The sequence below is a fragment of the Hemitrygon akajei genome, chromosome 2, assembly GCF_048418815.1.
Source record: "Hemitrygon akajei chromosome 2, sHemAka1.3, whole genome shotgun sequence".
Classification (NCBI taxonomy): Eukaryota; Metazoa; Chordata; class Chondrichthyes; order Myliobatiformes; family Dasyatidae; genus Hemitrygon; species Hemitrygon akajei.
Genome location: NC_133125.1, coordinates 33,595,131 through 33,615,501, shown reverse-complemented (window position 1 = coordinate 33,615,501; position 20,371 = coordinate 33,595,131). Strand labels below are relative to the sequence as shown.

The 20,371-nt window shown below is 36.6% G+C and overlaps 1 protein-coding gene across 2 annotated transcripts in view; it reads right to left on the bottom strand.

Moving 5' to 3' along the window:
• Positions 1-3,906: 3,906 nt before the first annotated feature.
• The window catches only part of mfsd3 (major facilitator superfamily domain containing 3), a 61,751-nt gene continuing 45,286 nt past the window's right edge, over positions 3,907-20,371 (bottom strand). For both annotated transcript variants that reach the window (XM_073069885.1, XM_073069883.1), the window contains exons 5-6: positions 19,679-19,788; positions 3,907-6,260 (exon numbers count right to left, since the gene is read on the bottom strand). In XM_073069885.1, coding sequence (XP_072925986.1) covers positions 6,072-6,260; positions 19,679-19,788 — 299 coding nt within the window. In that variant the 3' untranslated portion in view covers positions 3,907-6,071. The remainder of the gene's footprint in view (positions 6,261-19,678; positions 19,789-20,371) is intronic.

Sequence of the window (20,371 nt, the reverse complement as noted above, 5' to 3'; positions counted from 1 at the left end):
TTCATTTAGAGATGTGGCCTGTACTCTTTTAAGCATGGAAATGGTATAATTGTGTTGCTAAATGTAAGTAATTAAAAGAGGAGATAGAGAGAAACTTTTTCATCTGATTGTGATGGGGAAACAGGGAGGAGGAATAATAGCTGAGAGACTCAGTCAAGAATAAGATAATAACTTGGTAATTAGAGATTGATTTTTCAGGAAATATGGTGGAAGTGTAACACACTGAGCCAAATAAAAAAAAGTAATTATGGAGGCTGGATTAAATGAAAATTTCAAAATTAAGAACGATAGACTTGTATTTGGCACGGATATTCAAAGACATGAAAGCAAGATGGGTAGAGGAAAAAAGATATCAATCAGCTGTAACTTGCTTGAGGTGCTGTGTCTTACTTATGTGCCTACATTCCTAATGTTTAAAGCTTGCTACTTAATTATCTCGTTGCCAACAAAGTGGTGCAAGACTATCTTAGACAGGTGTTTGACCAATACCTGCCAGAGTTAAATATACTGGCAGATCAGAACTTCATTTCTTAATTACATTGCACTTTATGCATGAATGTAACATAAATCCAGCAGTTTAAGCAGGCTGTTACTGGAAACACTGATGTGATAATGATAATTCCAAGTTATGAATTGAACATTGGTGACTCAAAGTTCCTCTTAACTCTATATGATGGCAAAAGACAAAGGAGTACATTTTAACTTTAGCTCCCTTCAGGCTAAACTATTGCATTTAAGAAGGGTGTACAAGATACGTACTGCAGCTTTCTGTGTGATTTCAAGCGATACTTTAAAATGATTAAGGCCTGATTACCATTACTGTAAAGCAACTGGCACCTGTTGTGACACAAGGTGAACTCCAACTGTGACAAGTAAAGAAACCTTCCAGATAGAAAATGGCAGAATGGAGTTGGTTTCCCTTATGTACCATATATTGGTGCAGCCCATGATTTAATTAGGCCAATGCAGAAAGTGCAATAGTTCAAGTTTGTGGAAATGTTGGAAAATATGCCTATCCAAATATGTGATGAGTAGGATATAAGGTGTGGAAAAGCAAGGGAAATAGAGAGGGAATATGTGCAGCATCAACTGGAGAGTTTCCCCAGTAAACAGAAATCCTTCACCCCAACACACCTATCAGCCAGAGAGAATACTGGCATGAATAACAAAGCCAGATTGTGTTGTCCAAGACAGATTGATGGTCTGATCGGAGTTGTAAGTGATGAGTACAGCTCTCTTCATATTTCTGACTTTGTTAGTCTCAGTGATTCCCTCTTCAAATTCCCTACCCTCATTTCAAATATTGCACCACATCTCATTCCACCTTCTCTTTCTCTTCTGCAAACCACCGGTATTGCAGAACGGTGTTCTGAATGTCTTCCCCACATATTTTGAATAATGTACACTATTTGACCATTCCAGGTACATACTGTAAACACTTTGGAAATTGTCACCATTGCAAGTCTTTTCTGCAGGTGAAGGTTGCTGAAAGTGAACTTTTGCTAGGGGCACACACAGAGGAGTATGAAGACAGCTGTTAAACCTCCATCCTCTAGGAAATATGCTGCTCATCCTGGCAAGGGAGAGGCATAACAAAGGTGATTGGCAATGTTTGCGATATTTAAACGTCCTCCCTTCCTCTTTTCTAAAAAGAAGTATTATTTAATCGGCTACTTTTCAGATTTTTGCTTCATATTAAAAGATCATTATTCACCTTTTTTCACCTGCTGAAAATGTGGAGATATTTCTGTGTCTAGGAAGATGAAATATCAGTCAATCAGATGCCATCAAGCATCAGATCAAAATGCCAGCTTGTGTGTCTCCAAGATTAGGCTAGGGGAGGAGGGGAGTACAGTGCACTTGCCATCTCCTGGAGGTTAAGCTGAGTACACAACTTAGGTCCACACCACTGGGTGCAGGAACAGTGACTACAACCATCAGGCACCTGAACCAGTGTAGATAACTTCACTCATCTCAACTCTGAACTGATTCCACAACCTGCAGATTCACTTTCGAGGATTCCACAACTCATGTTCTCAGTGATACTTTTTTTTTCACAATTTGCCTTCTTTTGCACATTGGTTGTCAATCTTTGTTTATGTTTCATTTTCATAAATTCTATTGTATTTTATTTTCCTGTAAGTACCTGCAAAATACACTCAGTCGCCACTTTATTAAGTACACCTGCTCATTAATGCAAAATCTGATCAGCCAGTCATGCGACCATGACTTGAATGCAGACATGATTAAGTTGTTCAGACCAAACATCAGAATGGGGAAGGTATGTAATCTAAGTGACTTTGATTGTTGGTGCCAGACAGGGTGATTTGATTATCTCAGAGTCTGCTGATCTCTTGGAATTCTCACACACAACTAGAGTTCACAGGGAATATGTGAAAAACGAAAAAAAAATCCAGTGAATGACAGTTCTGTGGGTGAAAGCTATATTAATGAGAAAGGTCAGAGGGGAATGGCCAGACTGGTTCAAGCTGACAGGAAGGGTTACAACAGTGATGTACAGAAAAGCAGTTCGGAATGCATAACATGCCAAACCTTGAAGTGGATGGGCTACGGCAAACGACCATGAACATCAACTCAGTGGCCACTTGAATGGTTACAGGAGGCACCTAATAAAGTGGTCACTGAGTGTTAGTAATTGGATAACAATTTTAGTTTGAATTTGACTTGACTTGTTATACAGCTTTCTCAAACTGTTCCAGCTGGGAGTGCTAAATATGAACGTTCGGGATATTCAGAATGCTTTCCCAATCCCCCATTCAATTATCCACACAATTCAGGAAGACCCCAGATTACTATTGATTTCCATTTCTGAGAACAGCCCATGACCCATACCGCTTGTGAGTCAGGAATGAAAAGTAAGAGTGTTTGGGGAGGAGATGGCAATGAGACATGGGAAGAGTGGTCACTGAGTTAATCAGTAAGCCAGTGAGTCTGCTCAGTGCACCCAGCTCTGCTCGACTGGACTGAGCCCCTATTCATTGTACTTGTGATGGAGAGAGAAGATGTTTGGGACTGAGCAGAAGAGGCTTACAGCAGCTGGCATCCATCCAGCTGGCCTCCCCAATGCTTGTTTGAATGTACGGAGTAGATGAAATTGTATGTTCAAACCCAGGGAGAATCTACAATATAACAAATGAACATGTTCCAAAATATTTTGAAATTAAGTAGCTAGAGGGAGGTCAAAAGACATCAAGCCACATTCAAAAATTGAAATAGGCAGAATCTAGAGAAAATGCAAGCTACAATGATACTTCCAGTGCTAGACTGGAGGATTTAGTGCATACATAGGTTTCCAAACTCGGGGGAAGAAACTCAGGACTGTAGGTGGAAGAATGAAGTTTGTTTTGGAATAGATCAGTTCAAATAAGATATCCTGTTCCATTAAATGGGGAAGCATAATTTGATCAATCTTACAGTACAGGTATTTAGCAACGTTATTGCGTATTAATGTTCTAATTGTTATGGATATTATGTTGTACCTTTAAATGCAGTACTCTAGTTGATAGTTGGTTTAGAGTAGCATGGTAGCATAGTGGTTAGCACAACATTATACAAAACAGGTGACCTGGGTTCAATTCCTGTCGCTGCCTGTGAAGAGTTTGTACAGTATGTTCTCCCCATGACCGCGCGAGCTTCCTCCCACAGTCCAAAAATGTACTGCTTGGTAGGTTAATTGATCATTGTAAATTGTCCCATGATCAGGCTAGGGTTAAATCGGGGCTTGCTGGGCAGCGCCACTCGAAGGGCCAAAAGGGCCTTCTCTGCGCTGCAGCTCAACAAACAAATAAATAAATAATGTCACCAGAACCTTAGCGATTACATTTCTGTCTGAAATCACTTTCTGCTGTTAATTTTACTGCCTTCAGAAGAGCTTCAGCTTTATGTAGTAGTGGTTCTTTTAATTTTATTCAGGTTGCATGGTGGCTTGGGCAGCTGATAGCCAATTCCACATATTTGGCATGTAACAATATTAACTCATTAGCAATCAGCTATGTTACTACTGCAGAATTATTGAGAAATAATCTTGAGTTGATTACAGGGAAGTTTGATTTTGTATAGATTAGAGAACATTGATATCCAGAGATGAAACCAAGGACATTTGAGGAATTAATGGATACATAACTTGCTTTCAGGATGAGGAAGAATGTTTTAACCACATATACACTGATAACATCATGTTTAGAAGAAAGATTGCAAAACTCAACAGGGAAATACAAAAGCAGAGTGATATCTTAGTTCTCAGCATTCATTCTGTGAAATGAAGCTTTGAAAATGAATCAATGCATAGATAAATCCAAATGTATAATTAGTGTGATCAAATTTTAGTGTATCACATACATGTGCGATATTTTTGTAATCACAATCTGTACACCCTCATATGGCATGGAACCAGTTAACAGACGAATCAGAATGGTGTGTAGCAGCAATTATTTGGCTAGTTTCAGCTGTATGGAAATAATACCATTTAGTGAAAGAACAGGTTAAAATGAAAAAGGCATGTGATGTCATTACATTTAAACTGACATTTTAAAAATACGTTCACAAATATCTATCTTCATTTGAAATCAAAATTCAAGTTTAGATAGATGATAAAGAGGTCAAGTATGAAGTTATCAACTTCCAGTCACACTTATGCAAAATGTTTTATTACACCTTCCTGCATATGTTCATATTTTCTCAATTGGTCTGATTCCTGGACAGCAGTTTCTTGGTGTTACTTATGTGTTACTGGACACTTTACACTTAACGGTAATGAGCTCCAGCAGATGTTCAATTCTAGGAAGATTTTACAACAGATTTGTTTCTTGATTTAACCAGAGTGAGGCACTTTAACCCACAGAGTGCTGCTGAGCACACTCACTACTCCAGGGCCCAGAAAATGGTCAACCAAGTCTTTGTTTCTTTGCATAAAATAAATACTGAAACATACTGCTTTTTAGCCAGGAAACAAAATAGAAAGAGTACAGAGGAGATTTACTAGAATGTTACCTGGGTCTCAGCACCTAAGTTACAGAGAAAGGCTGAACAAATTAGGTCTTTATTCTTTGGAGCATAGAAGGTTGAGGGGGGACTTGATAGAGGTATTTAAAATTATGAGGGGGATAGATAGAGTTGACGGGGATAGATAGAGTTGACGTGGATAGGCTTTTTCCATTGAGAGTAGGGGAGATTCAAACAAGAGGACATGAGTTGAGAGTTAAGGGGCAAAAGTTTAGGGGTATCACGAGGGGGAACTTCTTTACTCAGAGAGTGGTAGCTGTGTGGAACGAGGTTCCAGTAGAAGTGGTAGAGGTAGGTTCGATATTGTCATTTTTAAAAAATGGATAGGTATATGGACAGGAAAGGAATGGAGGGTTATGGGCTGAGTTCAGGTCGGTGGGACTAGGTGAGAGTAAGTGTTCGGCACAGACTAGAAGGGCCGAGATGGCCTGTTTCCGTGCTGTAATTGTTATATGGTTAAAATGAAATGCTTTCCACCTATTCTGTCCAACATCACCTAGTACAAAATAACAATTTTACATGTGGCTCAACTTGAAATGTATGTTTCTTGAAAGTTAAGATTGCTTAATAATTTTTCAAATTCATTTCTGAACAATGAGACTACAATTTGTCACCGAGGGTGCTGCTGGTGGGAGATTTTGGAAGAGCAGGATTGGGATGAGAACAGAAAAAGCATTAGATTTGCTGGGTATCACCAGCTGAGCTGAGTCGGTGAAAAGGAAGCTGAACCACTTTGATTAAGAGAAGCTTCAGATTTGGTTTAGTGTCACTAAGAATCTGCTTTGCATAAATGATTGAGGTCAGTGTAAAAACCAGGTGGTAGGTCAGTTCTCTAAATAATAGAGATCTAGTTTAGATTATGGAAAAATTGGGAGATTTTGCACTGCCATTTTATCTGCCACCCAGTTTGTTCTCACTGCTGCCAGGTGGTTAGAAATTTTCCCACTGAGTTCTAAGTGATATGTTTTCCTTAAGACCATGTTAAACTTGCTTTGGGAGGCAACTCATAGAGCTCTCAAGTTTCTGTTGTATTGTAAACCACACATATATTATTGTTTACTTTGCTTGGATAACATTTCAGTTGGATTAAGCACATGCAGTATGGCTAAAAATGACAGCAACAGAAAGATACAAAAACTAGAAGGAAAACCAATCCTGTCCACAAGTATACCAGATACAGCACTGAAAGTGAGTTTTCCCAAGACTTCAAAACTTGCCAGAAATGTGTAATGGGTTGCCTGCAAAAGAGAACAAAATAAGTCATAAATATTAATAATTCTTCGTCTGCCACAAAAATAACCTGTACCATATCAACAAGCGTTAACAATAATTTTACAATCTGAAAGAAACTAACTAATATATTAAAAATCTTTCAACTGGCAAACATCTTGATTTGTCACCTATTCAGGTTAACAATTTTTTGCCAATATATTTTTCTTTAACATTACTACCTCTTGATGATTTACTCCAACTTGGATAGCAAACTATTCTAAATCACCTCGAATTTGTCCATGTCCCCAGCTCTCAGTGATCAGTGTGGAAAAATGAACATTGTTTAAAACATTTATACTTAAAAAACATTTTCTAACCTGTGCCATCATATTCTTTTTAGTTCCACTGCAGTGACAAAACTACAACAGCAAAAGTGCAGTGATGGAAGTACAATAGCAAATGTGTGATGATCGAACAACAAGAGAGCTTTTACTATCTTTGTTCTATATGAAAGATGTCCCTAGTTTTTGCCCAAGTTACATCAATTCCCTAACTGTAATAGAGATCTGCAACACAGAGACCACCCCCTCCACTGGATCCTAAGTGGGTTCTAGCATGTATGGGATTTTGAGAAAAAAAATTGGAAAAGAATGAGAACACGCCCTCAAATGTCACTAGGGTAATTGCAAAGCAGTAGCAGTGAGAAACTAATGGATTCATCTAGTGGATTCCTCACTATTTGCAATATTGAACACTGGGAATTATAAAATGTTAGTAGCAAAAGTGATGCAAATATATTAAGTAGAATTTTAAAATCAAATCTGCCACCTTAATCTGTGCCATTTACTGAACTAAAAATCTAGTGGATGTAGTTTTTTTACTTTTACTGTAGTGCTTCACAAATGTTGCAAGGCAGTTAGGAATGAGCTATAAATAATGGCCTTAATGAATGGGGTTTTCAATATTCACTATAAATAAATAAGAGAATAAATAAAGATAATGTCAATTTAAATTTTTATACAAAAGAACCCAACTAAGCAATAATTAAGTGTGGATAATCCAGCTCTCATTTAGACTGTGTTTTGCTAGATGATCAATCCCCTAGGCCTCAGCTGATTCTGAACAGAAGTTGTGAGGAGCTTTCCAAAACTTCCATTACTGTGACATCTTAAAGCTTTTAGAAGGGCATGCAGGATGGATTTTTTTCTGGGGAGCTTAAGTGTTTTTGTAGATGTCTCCTACCAGGAAGGAATATGTATGATATTTTCACATCTGTAGTAGGAAAGATAAGATCCCCTGAATCTCAGGTCCACGTCAAGCAGTTGTGCTGGAGAAGAACCTGGTGCCCGGGCAGAAACTTGGGCTCTTTGCGCCAACATTGCTTTGTGTACTGTAAGTCTCTATATCTATCCATGGGTGATGTTTTCAAAATTTAACAAGCAGAGTGATGAAGAAGAGCATAGAACATAAACCAGGGAATCAATCGTATGATCACTAGATTCCATATAACATTGAGGTCAATCAAACACTTAAGTGAACAGCACCTTTCAGTGATTGGCTATCTAAAGCCAGACTTAGTTTTAAGAAATCATAGGTTTATGCTGGTGTTTAACTAGAATTTAAATGATTTGTTGTAATATAGTTTAAAAATACAACTAGAGCAGAGATAAGCAAATCCTTAATTTATAGGAAGCTATGCTTTCTGAATAAAACAATGATCAATATGAACAATTTGTTCACTTAAGAATTAAATACAAATTGTACATATTTATCTCCATCTAGTGGTAATGTCTCATAACATAACTGCCATTGACTGAAAGTTCATCTCGGATCTCCTATAACATTTCTTCAGGTATCTTGGCTAGATGTATTTTTCAGTATCTATCTACATTATTGATCCATAGACTTGATTTTCCTGCATAACAGCAGCAACTGAACTTCAAAAGTAACTTGACTGATAGCAATGTAAAATGCACGCCATTTGAAATGTTTTAAACAGCCATAATCATACAATCCATACACTGTTAAGAACAACAAGGTGGAACTAAGTAGCTGTGAGGTGTAACAAGTATTTGTTTCTTCTAATGAAGATTCTGACAATCATTTACCAATCCCTCCATTGTTATGTGCATAGCTCAGTACAGAATATATTTTATATTACAACTGCAGACTTATTTTGAGTTTTCAGGTTGCAGCAGGGTGCTACTGGGGTACTACTGAGTAATTAAATACACAAAAAAAATACAACAGTATTTCTGTTCTGGATAATTATCCCATAACTCTACCTATAAAATGTACATATGCAAGTGTTCTCTAAGAACAGGTCTGGTTTGTTGACTCCTTCAAATATGCTCACCACAGACACGCATAACAAGTATCTTAATTATGAGGAGCATTTTGTTTCAACGAAAAAAGCCACTTCATGAACTATCACCATCCAACAGCCGCCAAAAAGAGTTAATAAATTATTTGCCTGTACTGCCTTCACTTTTTATAACTTCAATTAAAAATCATCCTTTTATACCTCAGAACCATTGACTACCAGCCTTTCAACCAACACACATGGTGGTAGCACCATCAATCAAATTGGACAATTCAAGGACATAGTTATCTTAGTAAGTCTGCATACAAATAACACATTAAAAGCAGCTATGAATTCTATTTGAGGAAGAGTAAGCTAAGTAGATAAACAGAATTCCTTAAATTAATTTCCTGGTTATTTCAACAACTGCTTCCTTTCACGTTCTTAAATTATATCCAAAATGAACTTCTAAAGAATTTATTATTTTTAAATGCCATAATCATGACTATTACTAAATTTAACTTGACTATTTTGTGTATTTCATTTCCATTAATGTTTATTTGAAATATTAGCATTGATGAAGTCTTATGGGTGATATTTTCCTAAGACAATAGCTCAAAATATTTCAGAAGGCGCAGTCAGAACCTAAAAATCAATACTGTGGATTCTGGTTAATTGGGACACATTGTGACCAGTACATTTTGCCCAAAATAAATGGCTGCCCTAAATAGCCAAAGTTTCAGGGAAATAGGAAAAAGGTACAAAAAAGACAAGCTACTATTGAACTGAGTAACAATTATGTATTTAAATGAAATATGGAACAAATTAGAACAGTAACAATACTACTAGAGTACTGTAAAACTGTAGTTTCCAATAGTTATTGAGAGAAATTCATCTAGCATTTGACTGTAAATGAACAATATCAGCACAGATACCTTGTGCAGACATTGGCCTGCCTTCAAAAAATTCTTTCGATGATTGCATTCTGACAATCTTCATTTTCAATGTAACATTCAAGATGATTGTTGACACCTTCAAATTCTTCATAGTTCCAAACTTCTCAACCCTGGCTGGTTCTCTAAGCCTGCATGCCTGAAACTGCAGTGAGCAAAACAGTTCTGGAGAGTCTTACTGCTTATTTCTTGTCAACTATCTGTGATGCAAATCACTGCTTGTTGAACACAAATACACACAACTGACACTATTTGAAAACTGCTTACTCTAAGCACATGGTAGTGTTTAACGGCCAAACAAGCGCACACTACTGACACTAGTTAGAACCTTCGGCAGCAGTCTTCTACCCCAATTAAGCAACACAATGTCCCAAATAAACTAAGGAAATCTCAGTATTTTCTCAATTAGTTTTTCCTCTTTAGGAGATGTCCCATGTAAATAGCTGTGTTGGCCCAATTACTGTATTTTCTATTTTTTTCTCAATATGTGAGCAATTCAAGAGTGTCATAGAATCATAGTACATTACAGCATAGAAACAGGCCCTTCAGACCATCTAGACCATGCCGAACAATTGTTTTGCCTTATCTCATTGATCTGCACCTGGACCATAATCCTCCATACCCCTCTTATCCATGTACCTATCTAAATTTCTCTCAAATGTTGAAGTTAATCCCACATCTACCACTTGTGCTCGCAGCTCGTTCCACTCTCACCACACTGAGTGAAGTAGGTCCCCTCTCACGTTCCCTTTAAACATTTTAACTTTTACCCTTAACCTAACCTCAGTAGAAAAAGCCTGCTTGCATTTACCCATCATAATTTTGTATACTACTATCAAATCTCCCATCATTGCCCTACTCTCTGGGGAATAAAGTCCTAAAGTATTCAACCTTTCCCTGTAACTCAGGTCCTCAAGTCCCAGCAACATCCTTGTAAATTTTCTCTGCATCCTTCAATCTTATCTATATCTTTCCTGTAGACAGGTGACCAGAGCTGCACTCAATACTCCAAATTAGGCCTCAGGGTTACTTGGGTCATGCACAAAGCCATGTTGACTATCCTTAATCAGTTCCTGTTTACCCAAATACATGTATATCCAGTCCCTTAGAATACCTTCCAATAATTTACCCTCTACTGATGTCAGGATCATGGGCCTGAGGTTTCCTGGAGCTCTTTTTAAACAAGAGAACAATACCAACTATCCTCCAATCCTCTAACATCTCACTGTAGCTAAGAATGTTTTAAATACCTCTACAAAGGACCCCTACAATTTTTGTACTAGCCTCCCATAAATTTGAGAGAACACCTTGTGAGGCCCTCAGGATTATCAACCCTAATTTGCCTCAAGTCAGTAAGCCCTTCCTCCTCTGTTATCTGTATGCAGTCCATGACCTCGCTGCTGTTTTGCATCAATTATATAGACTCTGTGTCTGTCTCCCAAGTAAATAAATGCAAAATATATATTTAAGATCTACTCCATTTCTTTCAGCTCCATGCATAAATGACCACTCTGATCTACATGAGGACCAATTTTGTCCCTTGCCATTCTTTTGCTCTTAGTATATCTGTAGAAACGTTGGGATTCTCCTTCACTTTGTCTGCTAGAACAGATGATAATGAAATCAATCATGATTTTCTGACTAAACTTGCTCATGCTACAACAAGACAGGCACGTTTCTAAAACTGCTTCAGATCATTTGACAATCTGTTGGAGAAGTAGTATTAACATCTTTATTCTTGTGAAATGTTTTGTATGTCACCCAGCCTCATGGTATAACTTGGTCCAGTTGTTGCATTTGCAGCCTTTTGAGCTGTACCATGATTTCAGACCCCAATTCTGGACCATAAGCCATGGTGATACTTCAGTGCACTATTGAATCCTACAGTGTAAAAGGATCAGATGATCTGTCAAATTCATCTATTTTAAATTTTTTGTCCAGCCAATTTGTCTCCATAACATTACCAAGTTTTGGGATTTGCTGCACCCAGATTAGGAGCTAATTTTACATAGTGTCACATTAAAAATTATTAATTGGCTGCAGACTTCTTTGGTCAAACCGATAACGTGAAATACGATATACAACTGCAGATTTTTTATTAAAATCTGACAACTTTATCTTAGGCATCTGCAGAAATTTCATGGCTGGCAAGAAATTATCTATTGACTACTTGCCAGAAGCAAGATGCAAGATGAAATTTAAACTTTTTTTTGCTAAAGCATAAGTGACTGACTACACCTGCTGTACGTTATTATTGTTAATGTCTTCTTTTTCTCAATACAAATGATTGATTTAGCCTTTGAAAGATGAACCACTAGAATTAACAAGACTTTTATATTGAAAGAAAGCATGAATTCAAGTTAACTTTTATATCATTTAAAAGCAATAATTGACCTGCATTTAGAGGGGTAGAGCTAAGAACAACAAAGGGACAGAAGAAAAATCCCTAATTAGAACAGCTCTTCATTTAATTTTGTGATACCCAAATTAGTACATAATGTTCTTAACAACTATTTTACTGTTTCATCATTCTCACAGAAATTCTGCCAAATGCCAGACATATAACAGTTTTTCAACAGCTCCACTTATATATTATATTGGAGAACTTTGCTAAAGGCTATCCATTGGCTTTTTCAATCAATAACTGCTCCTGATACACTGTCCACATCCTATAAGGAACTGACACTCTGTTCTTCAGTAATAATCAACCCTGTTTGTAATAAAGTGGTTATGTCAGTGCCAAATCATAATTTTAAACAAATAACCGATTTTATCCCTGATGACATCAGTTTAACCCAAATTACACTTCAACAGTTTTAACAATTTTTCATTGGTTGGGCCATATTTAATTCGTGTTCCCTTTAATAAGGTCAATGTAATTGACTATCAGTATAATTGAATACAACTGCAAAATCAAATTTCTCATCAGTTTTATAGCTTACATGACAACTTTGTCATTTGAGAAGTAATTGGATATGGATAGTGGTAAAATATTGCATGAGAGTTGAAGAAGGACGTGCAGAGTGCTGAAACTGAGGTACAAAAAGGGAGCTTTGGCCACACTTTTACACACTCTTTTGCTATTAATCATGAGTGTTTTCTAAATCCCTTGACAGCTTTAAAAAAGTTATTTCCTTAATGAATTAATCAAAATTAACAAAAAAGTCAGAATATAAACCGAGTAAACTGAAGGAAATCAATTTACTGCAATAGCAATTGACTTTACAAATAAACATTTCTAATGTAAGCAAAGGTGAAATGACCATTTGTTTCTCTGCAAAATCAGCTATTAAGATTGCTATACTCTTATACAATATAGGGATAAATTAACATCTAATTAATACTTCAGTTAAATTAGGCAATATAGATTTTCAAATGAATATATCAGTTTGACAAATCATCACTTAATGTTATAAATAAGTGACCACAACTGCACAGAATGAAATGCTTATTACGTTATTCGTTTCTAGTTTAGAAAAGATTTTCCAATTAAAAACCCTTTGGCTTCTGTAGATCAATACCTTGCGCTGAAAGATTAGGAGTACATTAAGTCTTTAGCAATCATTCACAAAGCCAAAGAAACAATATTAGCTATATTTGGTTCCAAATGGTACCACATCTTTCTTACATATATAATATTAATCTTGTTGCAATGACAGGTTTATACAAAATTATGTGATCAATGGGTATCATTACCATTTATTTGGTTTAGAAATACCCTTTCAAATAAGCATCTACTGTATATAACAATGTCTTGATGAAAACAGGCATTGTTAAATCCTAATTATCTACTGATGTAGAATTGGTGAGCTAAAATCTTTTCCATTAATGTGCAGTAATTCTGCCACAATCATTAATATACATGGCAAAATGAAGTGCGTTGCTCTATGTGTTGCAACTCAGCTAAGTAAAATTAAACCCACATGTTAGAGAATGAAAATTGAGGAAGAGCTATCTTAACAGGAAACTAATCTGAGAGATTGGATTACTTACGACATAGTATCACATTAATCTATTGACCAGATTACTTCCAGGAATTGTCCTGCTACTGAGCAGCCCTTGTCTTCTACTGGAATATGTGATGATGATTAATAATACTTCCATATTCAAACACACATTGTGTGGTGTCATAGCCAGCATTGATCCACATCAAAATCACAATATCTCTTCATTTCAATATCTTGTAAATTCCTGCCAATTGCTAACATTTTAATCTATCAATAATCACAATCTCAAAAGCAACTGGATTTTGTGAAGAAAATTATATATAGTTACTGAATGTCACTGTAATCAGTTTTAGCCTCTTACATATCCCTATTTCCACTATGATGCACTTAAGGATTAGTTTTGAGTTTCATGCAACATGCTGGTAATATTAGACCAGTGATCACTATATTTATCTTAAATTAAATCTAGCCAAACATATATCAGTGGAAGCCTTGTGTTCAAAGTAAAACAATTTCTTAACAGGAAGATATGATGTTTCTAACAATGTCATCCCTCAACATTGTGAGTGCAAATTCAAACATCACAAACAATATTCTCTGTAACTATGAAATATGCAATGACATCAAATATGGCAGAAAAATCAAGGAAGATGGGCAAAATCTATTTACCCGTCACTAGAACCAGAATGAAATCAAACATCCCAGTGCGTGGACTAGAGCTTCTCAACACTACCCCGAACACTCCAGCCCCATGTTGAGAGCTCATGGGTTAGGGATCCCAAGGAATCAGTGGGAATGTTACTATATTTCAAAAAGGTTCAGAGCATAGTGTTTAATCTTTCTACATTCTCTTCCCATGAGTGGTCAATTCCTGTTGATAGCAACTGCATTTTTTTTTACAGAAGCAGCCTGCTGTGGAACTGTTGTAGATTTAAACCAGAATTTCACTATCACCCTCCTCTTGCTCATCCTTCAGATGCGTAAAGAACATGCACCTGTGCTCCTTGCATGCTAGACCTCTGAATATTGTGTTTGGTACTCTGTTGTTTTATTCAATCATATAAATTTGGTAGTTTTCATTACTGACAATTTTATCCTAATGTGTATATTTAAAATATTGCTGTTTTAGAAGTGGCATAAATGTGTAAACAAAGAATAGTTTTGTATTTAATAAAAATATATACTAGTGTAGTGCAATACTTGCCAAGAACATCAGATAATCACCAAGTGGAAAGTGATCTGCAATACTTGCTTTCTCAATTTAGCTGAAGGGTCCTGGACTTGAAATGTTAATTATTCCTCTTTCCACAGATGCTGCCTTACCTGCTTTCAGGTTTTCTGTTTTTATACCTGAAGTAATATCTGCCTACTTAAAGCTACATTATAAGGCCTCAAACAACACACACAAAATGCTGGTGGAACACAGCAGGCCAGGCAGCATCTATAAGGAGAAGCACTGTCGACGTTTCGAGCCGAGACCCTTCGTCAGGACTAACTTGAAAGGAAAGATACTAAGAGATTTGAAAGATTTATAAGGCCTCAGTTAACTGTAAGAAATGCTGTGAGTAAGTGTCCATGTCCTTTACATACAAAGAGTATGAAGATGGGGGAGCTGAAGGGAAATGCTGCCTTAATTTCACAATTCCACAGCAGGATTCTTCAGTAAAAGGCAATTGCTTTCAACAAGAATTTGCAACTCATGGGAAAGGATTGCCAGGCAACAGAGGGAAAAAAGAATCAGGTTGTGCTCGAAAACTTCGTACACAAATCCCTACTGATTCCTGGAAATTCTTGGTGTTGAGTGCTTAAAGTGGGGAAATCCATACATCAGGCATACATAGAAGCTCTGTGTGAATGGCAAAGGACTGCATTACCAACCCAGTACCCTGTGCCCCAAAGTATCTCTTTCCCTATACGTTTGTGACATTTGAGTGTGCACTTACAATGTTGAAAGCAGACATGGTTATATACACTACCTTGTATTTTTTATTAAGAAATTGTTTTTCTTTGAATGCAAGGTTTCTAGTGGAAGAATTGCAATTCTTGCATTTGCCTCATCAAACATCTCAGAAACCTCAAAACAAGTGTGGAAATAAGCCATCCTTGAACATGAAGGATTGGCCAAGAAGTTAAAGACATTATAAGACCAGATGTGCTGAGAATAAGTATTTGTTTCTCCAGTAATAACAAATATTTTATGTGCATCAAACTAAATCGGCTGGGGTCTCACTCTCACTAACTTGTTAGGGAGATTTGACCTTAAGCCTGCATAAAAGAGTTTTGGTTTTATAGAGTTTATTAAAGAGGGGAGGGGGAGTGGGAGAGAGAGAGATGGAGAGAGAGAGAGAGAGAGAGAGAGAGAGAGAGAGAGAGAGAGAGAGAGAGAGGAGAGATGAGAGATGGAGAGAGAGAGAGAGAGAGAGAGAGAGAGAGAGAGAGAGAGAGAGAGATGGAGAGAGAGAGAGAGAGAGAGAGAGAGAGATATGGAGAGAGAGAGATGGAGAGAGAGAGAGAGAGAGAGAGAGAGATCAGCAAGTTTAAGGCTGAGGAGAAATCTTCCATAAGGAAGAGTTCTGGAATGGGCAACCTGAATCCAAGACTCTTAATGGGCTCTTTATCATGGGAATCAAGTTCACAGGAGCACTGTTCATAAACTTTGACACCAAACGCCAGAAGGTGATAATAAAGAAAAGGCCCAAACCTTAGTTAGAAATGCATTTTTGAGGAAATACTTAAAGAGGCACAATAAATGAACCTTTTGTTAAAATCAGTTTCTTCACATTGCAGTTTGGAAAAATCTGAATCTTAAAATTTGAACGTATTTTGACAGTTTCCAGTGTATCTTACATTGACCTATGACAAACTTCGTAAGTTGTGAAATACAATCTGTGCATTCAATTAGTTGAGGCTTTTTCTGTTATAATAGTTGAGGGATTTTTTGTGTAGGAACTCTCAGTGCAATATGGGTACTATTTATAGTAGGCTGCAGCTTGGACAAATCTACAATCATTTTAAGTAGCAGCCCGATCTGGGGCGGACGATAAGAGCAAATGTCACAAATGTCTTGGCTATCCTGTAAAATGCAATCATCACACAATAAATACATGCTGAATCGGAACTCAGGTAGCACTGGACTTTGCTCCTGACTCTTTGACATGACCGTCCCCTGCATAAGTTGACCAGCTTCACAGCAAGAGAGTCAGCAGCGCATCCAGATAGCTGCAGGTCATCTTGCAGTAATTGGAAGAGCTTTCTTATAGCCCCGCTGGTGAAGGGCACTCTTCTAATTCAAATCTCCTTACTAATACATTCATTAATGTTTTGACTTGGAGGCTTCAAGATCTCACAAATGCTTGGGTTTAGATTTTGTATTTTTACCCACAGCTGTGACACTGTGAACTGAGTTTGAATTATGTAGCGTGCACATGTACCATTTAACTTCATTTCCCTGGACTCATGAGTACTGTTCAATCAGATAAGATGAGGAATACGTTTTGATTAGCTTCTAGCAATATTTGCTCAAATGATTTTAAAAATTAGAGATCATATCTCTATGGCCTTACTAAATAGTGGTTGTACATGGGTCATGACAGAAAGAGAACAAAATTAAGTCTGAGTTTTTATTGTGCATGTTGCAGCCTTTGTTCAATTTTAATTGAAAAAAAGAAACAAAATGAACTCAGAGAGAAATGGCAAAGGGGATGGGTAGAGGGGAAGTTGTGAAGAATTTTTAAATTAAAACTTGAAACTATCAAATGATCTTACCTGTGTTTTTTTTATTGTGTTGATAGGTATAATAATAGATCAATGTCAATTAAGTGCACATATGTGACAGGTGCATAGAGAGCCTTTCTTCCAACTCACCCCCCTCCAATCAGTTCTACTAGTGCTGTGTGTAATGCAGGGTATGGCTCGCTGCTTGAGACCTGAGACCATACAAAACACTGTAACCTGCATGACTTCCAAAGGCCAAACTAGCCAAAGGAAATGAAAGACTGCCAAGATCTCTGGCTGCACTGCAAAGTAGAAAATGATCAATCCCTGGGTTCAATAGTTTTACCCTTGAAGGTGCAAAAGGCCTCCACTCCCATGAATTTATTGAGGCCTTTTAAGGGCCTAAAGGCAGAAAGTATTCAAGAAAGCCTGAGAATTTGGGTTGGGCACATCTTATTTACATAGGGAGGGAAGGCAAGCAGAAAGATGTGGCTCAGTTGAACTGGGTAACAAACTGGAAGGAACAAGCCCCAGAGCATAATTTGTGCACTTTCCAATAAATAAGGTATTTTCTAAACACAAATTCAGAGCAATAAATTACAACTGATTCATCACTACAAATACAACATCCATCTGTTTTAACTTAGCCACTTACTAGCTTTACTATTTATAGTTTTTTGTTAACTGTTCTCCTGACAAAACTAAGCTGTTGAAACAAGCCTTCTTCTTTCCAGAAACTTGATTTAGATTTCTTTCCTTATTTTATTTTATTTATTTAGATATAGCATGGACTAGGCCCTTCCAGCCCTTTGAGGTGTGCCACACTGCAACCCAGCAAATTTTAATGCTAGCCTAATCATGGGACAATTTACAATGACCAATTGACCTACCAACTGGTACATCTTTGGACTGTGGGAGAAAGCCCATGAACTCACGGAGAGAATGTACAAATTCCTGACAGGCAGCAGTGGGAATTGAATCCCAGCTGCCTGTACTGTACAATGTTGTGCTAACCACTACAGTACCGTGCTGCCCTAATTGGATTAGGTAAATCATAATGAACCTTTTGTTTCTTATAAGATGGCTGACCATTTCTTTGAGTAGCCTAGCTTGAATGCATTCAAACTATAACACACCTTACATCCATAACAGAGGCATCAATCATGTATTATTTGTTGTCACATCATAAAATACATCTGAACCAATTTTATACAATCATTCAGTGGCTCATTCATTCCTGAATGGTCTTCCATATGAGTATAGCTGAATGAACCTTTCCATTATAAGACTAATTTTTATATTGCTTCACATAAATGAACTCAGATGCAAAATTAATATTGGGTTAGAGAATGATAAAGTAACTAATAATATCATTTTAGTATGGAAGGATGCTCTTTGGCCAAATAAGCCCACAATGGAAAAACAGACAACTTTTTCAAAGAAGTTAACATCTCAAAGATGAAACAAGAAGTAGAGAGATTTAGTTCCACAAAACAAATGGAAAGCTGCTTACGACAGGGCAAAGGTTTCTGAGCATATTTAGACCGGAAATTGCTAATAGGAAGGGGTATAATTTTAAGGTAATTGGAAGAAAGAGTAGGGGAAGATGTTAGGGGTAAGTTTTTTTTTAACTTGGCATTTAATTGAAAGAACAGTTTTCATGTTAACAGAAAATATTATAGAACATCATTATCATAGAAAATCATAGTTAATATTATTTTAAAAATTAGTTCTCACAATAAATGGAATAATTGTAAAACCACATTATCATGGTGTTCAAAAATGAATAGGGGGCACAGGATCCTATTATCAGTCAATATTATTAAATCAGTTGATTCTTCATAGCATTATAAAGGAGATTTTTGCTCTTCATTTAAATGATGATAAATTTATATCAGGGCCTGTTTTGAATTTAACACTGTAACAGTATCATTGCTGCCTGGGAAATTTCTGTCTTAATGTCCTCTCCAATCATTAACAGTGGTAAGACGAGCACACGCATAAAGTACAATAGCACAGAAGCATCCCAAGATTTCAAAATATGGGGAAAATGAAAAAGTAAAACTGCCACTGTAGAAAGGGAAAAAAACACACTAGCAGTGGGATAAGGAAGTAGCTATGTTTAGCATTAGAATGGGTGCTTCTACACCACAACTTGCTAAGGGTTAAAATTCTAAGTCCAATACTAGAGCTCTTAAGCAACTTTCTGAAGCTTTTCCCTATCCAAAAATGTAGGCTTTTTTGAAGGAGATTTTGTAATGTATAAATTATTTGAAATTTTGATGCATTGAAGCCTTTGACAAATAGGTTAGTTGTGCGTATGTAAATATTTTTTTAATTTTAAAGACCATGTTTTAGAACTGCACAAGTAGATCGGCAGAAAAATAAAAAAAGTTTGATCTACACAGTATGTTTCAAGGAGCAGATGATAGGACAAGGGAATTTCAGATGTTGGAAAACCAAATTGACATGGTATTACTGTTCAACCTGGTGAAATAATGAGTGTTATAAAAGTACATATATTTTACCTGTATTCTTTTGTCAGCTTTCTGAGTGCATAGCATCATGATACTAAATGTCAACGTTGTTATCAATCCACTGAGAAAATGCTGTAAAATAATACTTAGCACAGCTGCACCTAGGACAAATACAAAATAAATTGAAATTGAAACTTTCTGATGTGTTGCAACATAGCAAGGAGAATAAGCTTAACAAGTCTCTTCTACGTCTCATGCTAAAATATATAGACAAGAATATAGCCTCAAAACAAACACCTGGTTCCACAGTGAATAGAAATTCAAATATATATAAATCTGGATTTTTTTTTTGTTGTTGATGCTAAAAAGCAAGAGAAAACAATTCACTAATTTCATTTCAAAACTGGGAAGTGATTCAGGAATGTATCCAATTAAATTCAAACTGTAATAAATGTTTGAATGGTATAGTTCGACCTGAGGAAGAGATTACCTTTCAAGAAATCTTGAATACCAGGCAAGCAGGACTCATCTCACATCATTTTAAATGAAACTTTTGAGAGAAAACATCACAACTACTTCTATTGTGGTTGCCAGATTGCTTTCATCCACTATGTGACAAGATAATCTTGTGTTAATCATTACACCACAATGAATAAACAGAATTTCCAATTATGTTCATCTTATAGGAAATGGTTTAATCAAGGTTGTGCTCTGAATCATACACAATGATGAAGCTGCAGATAA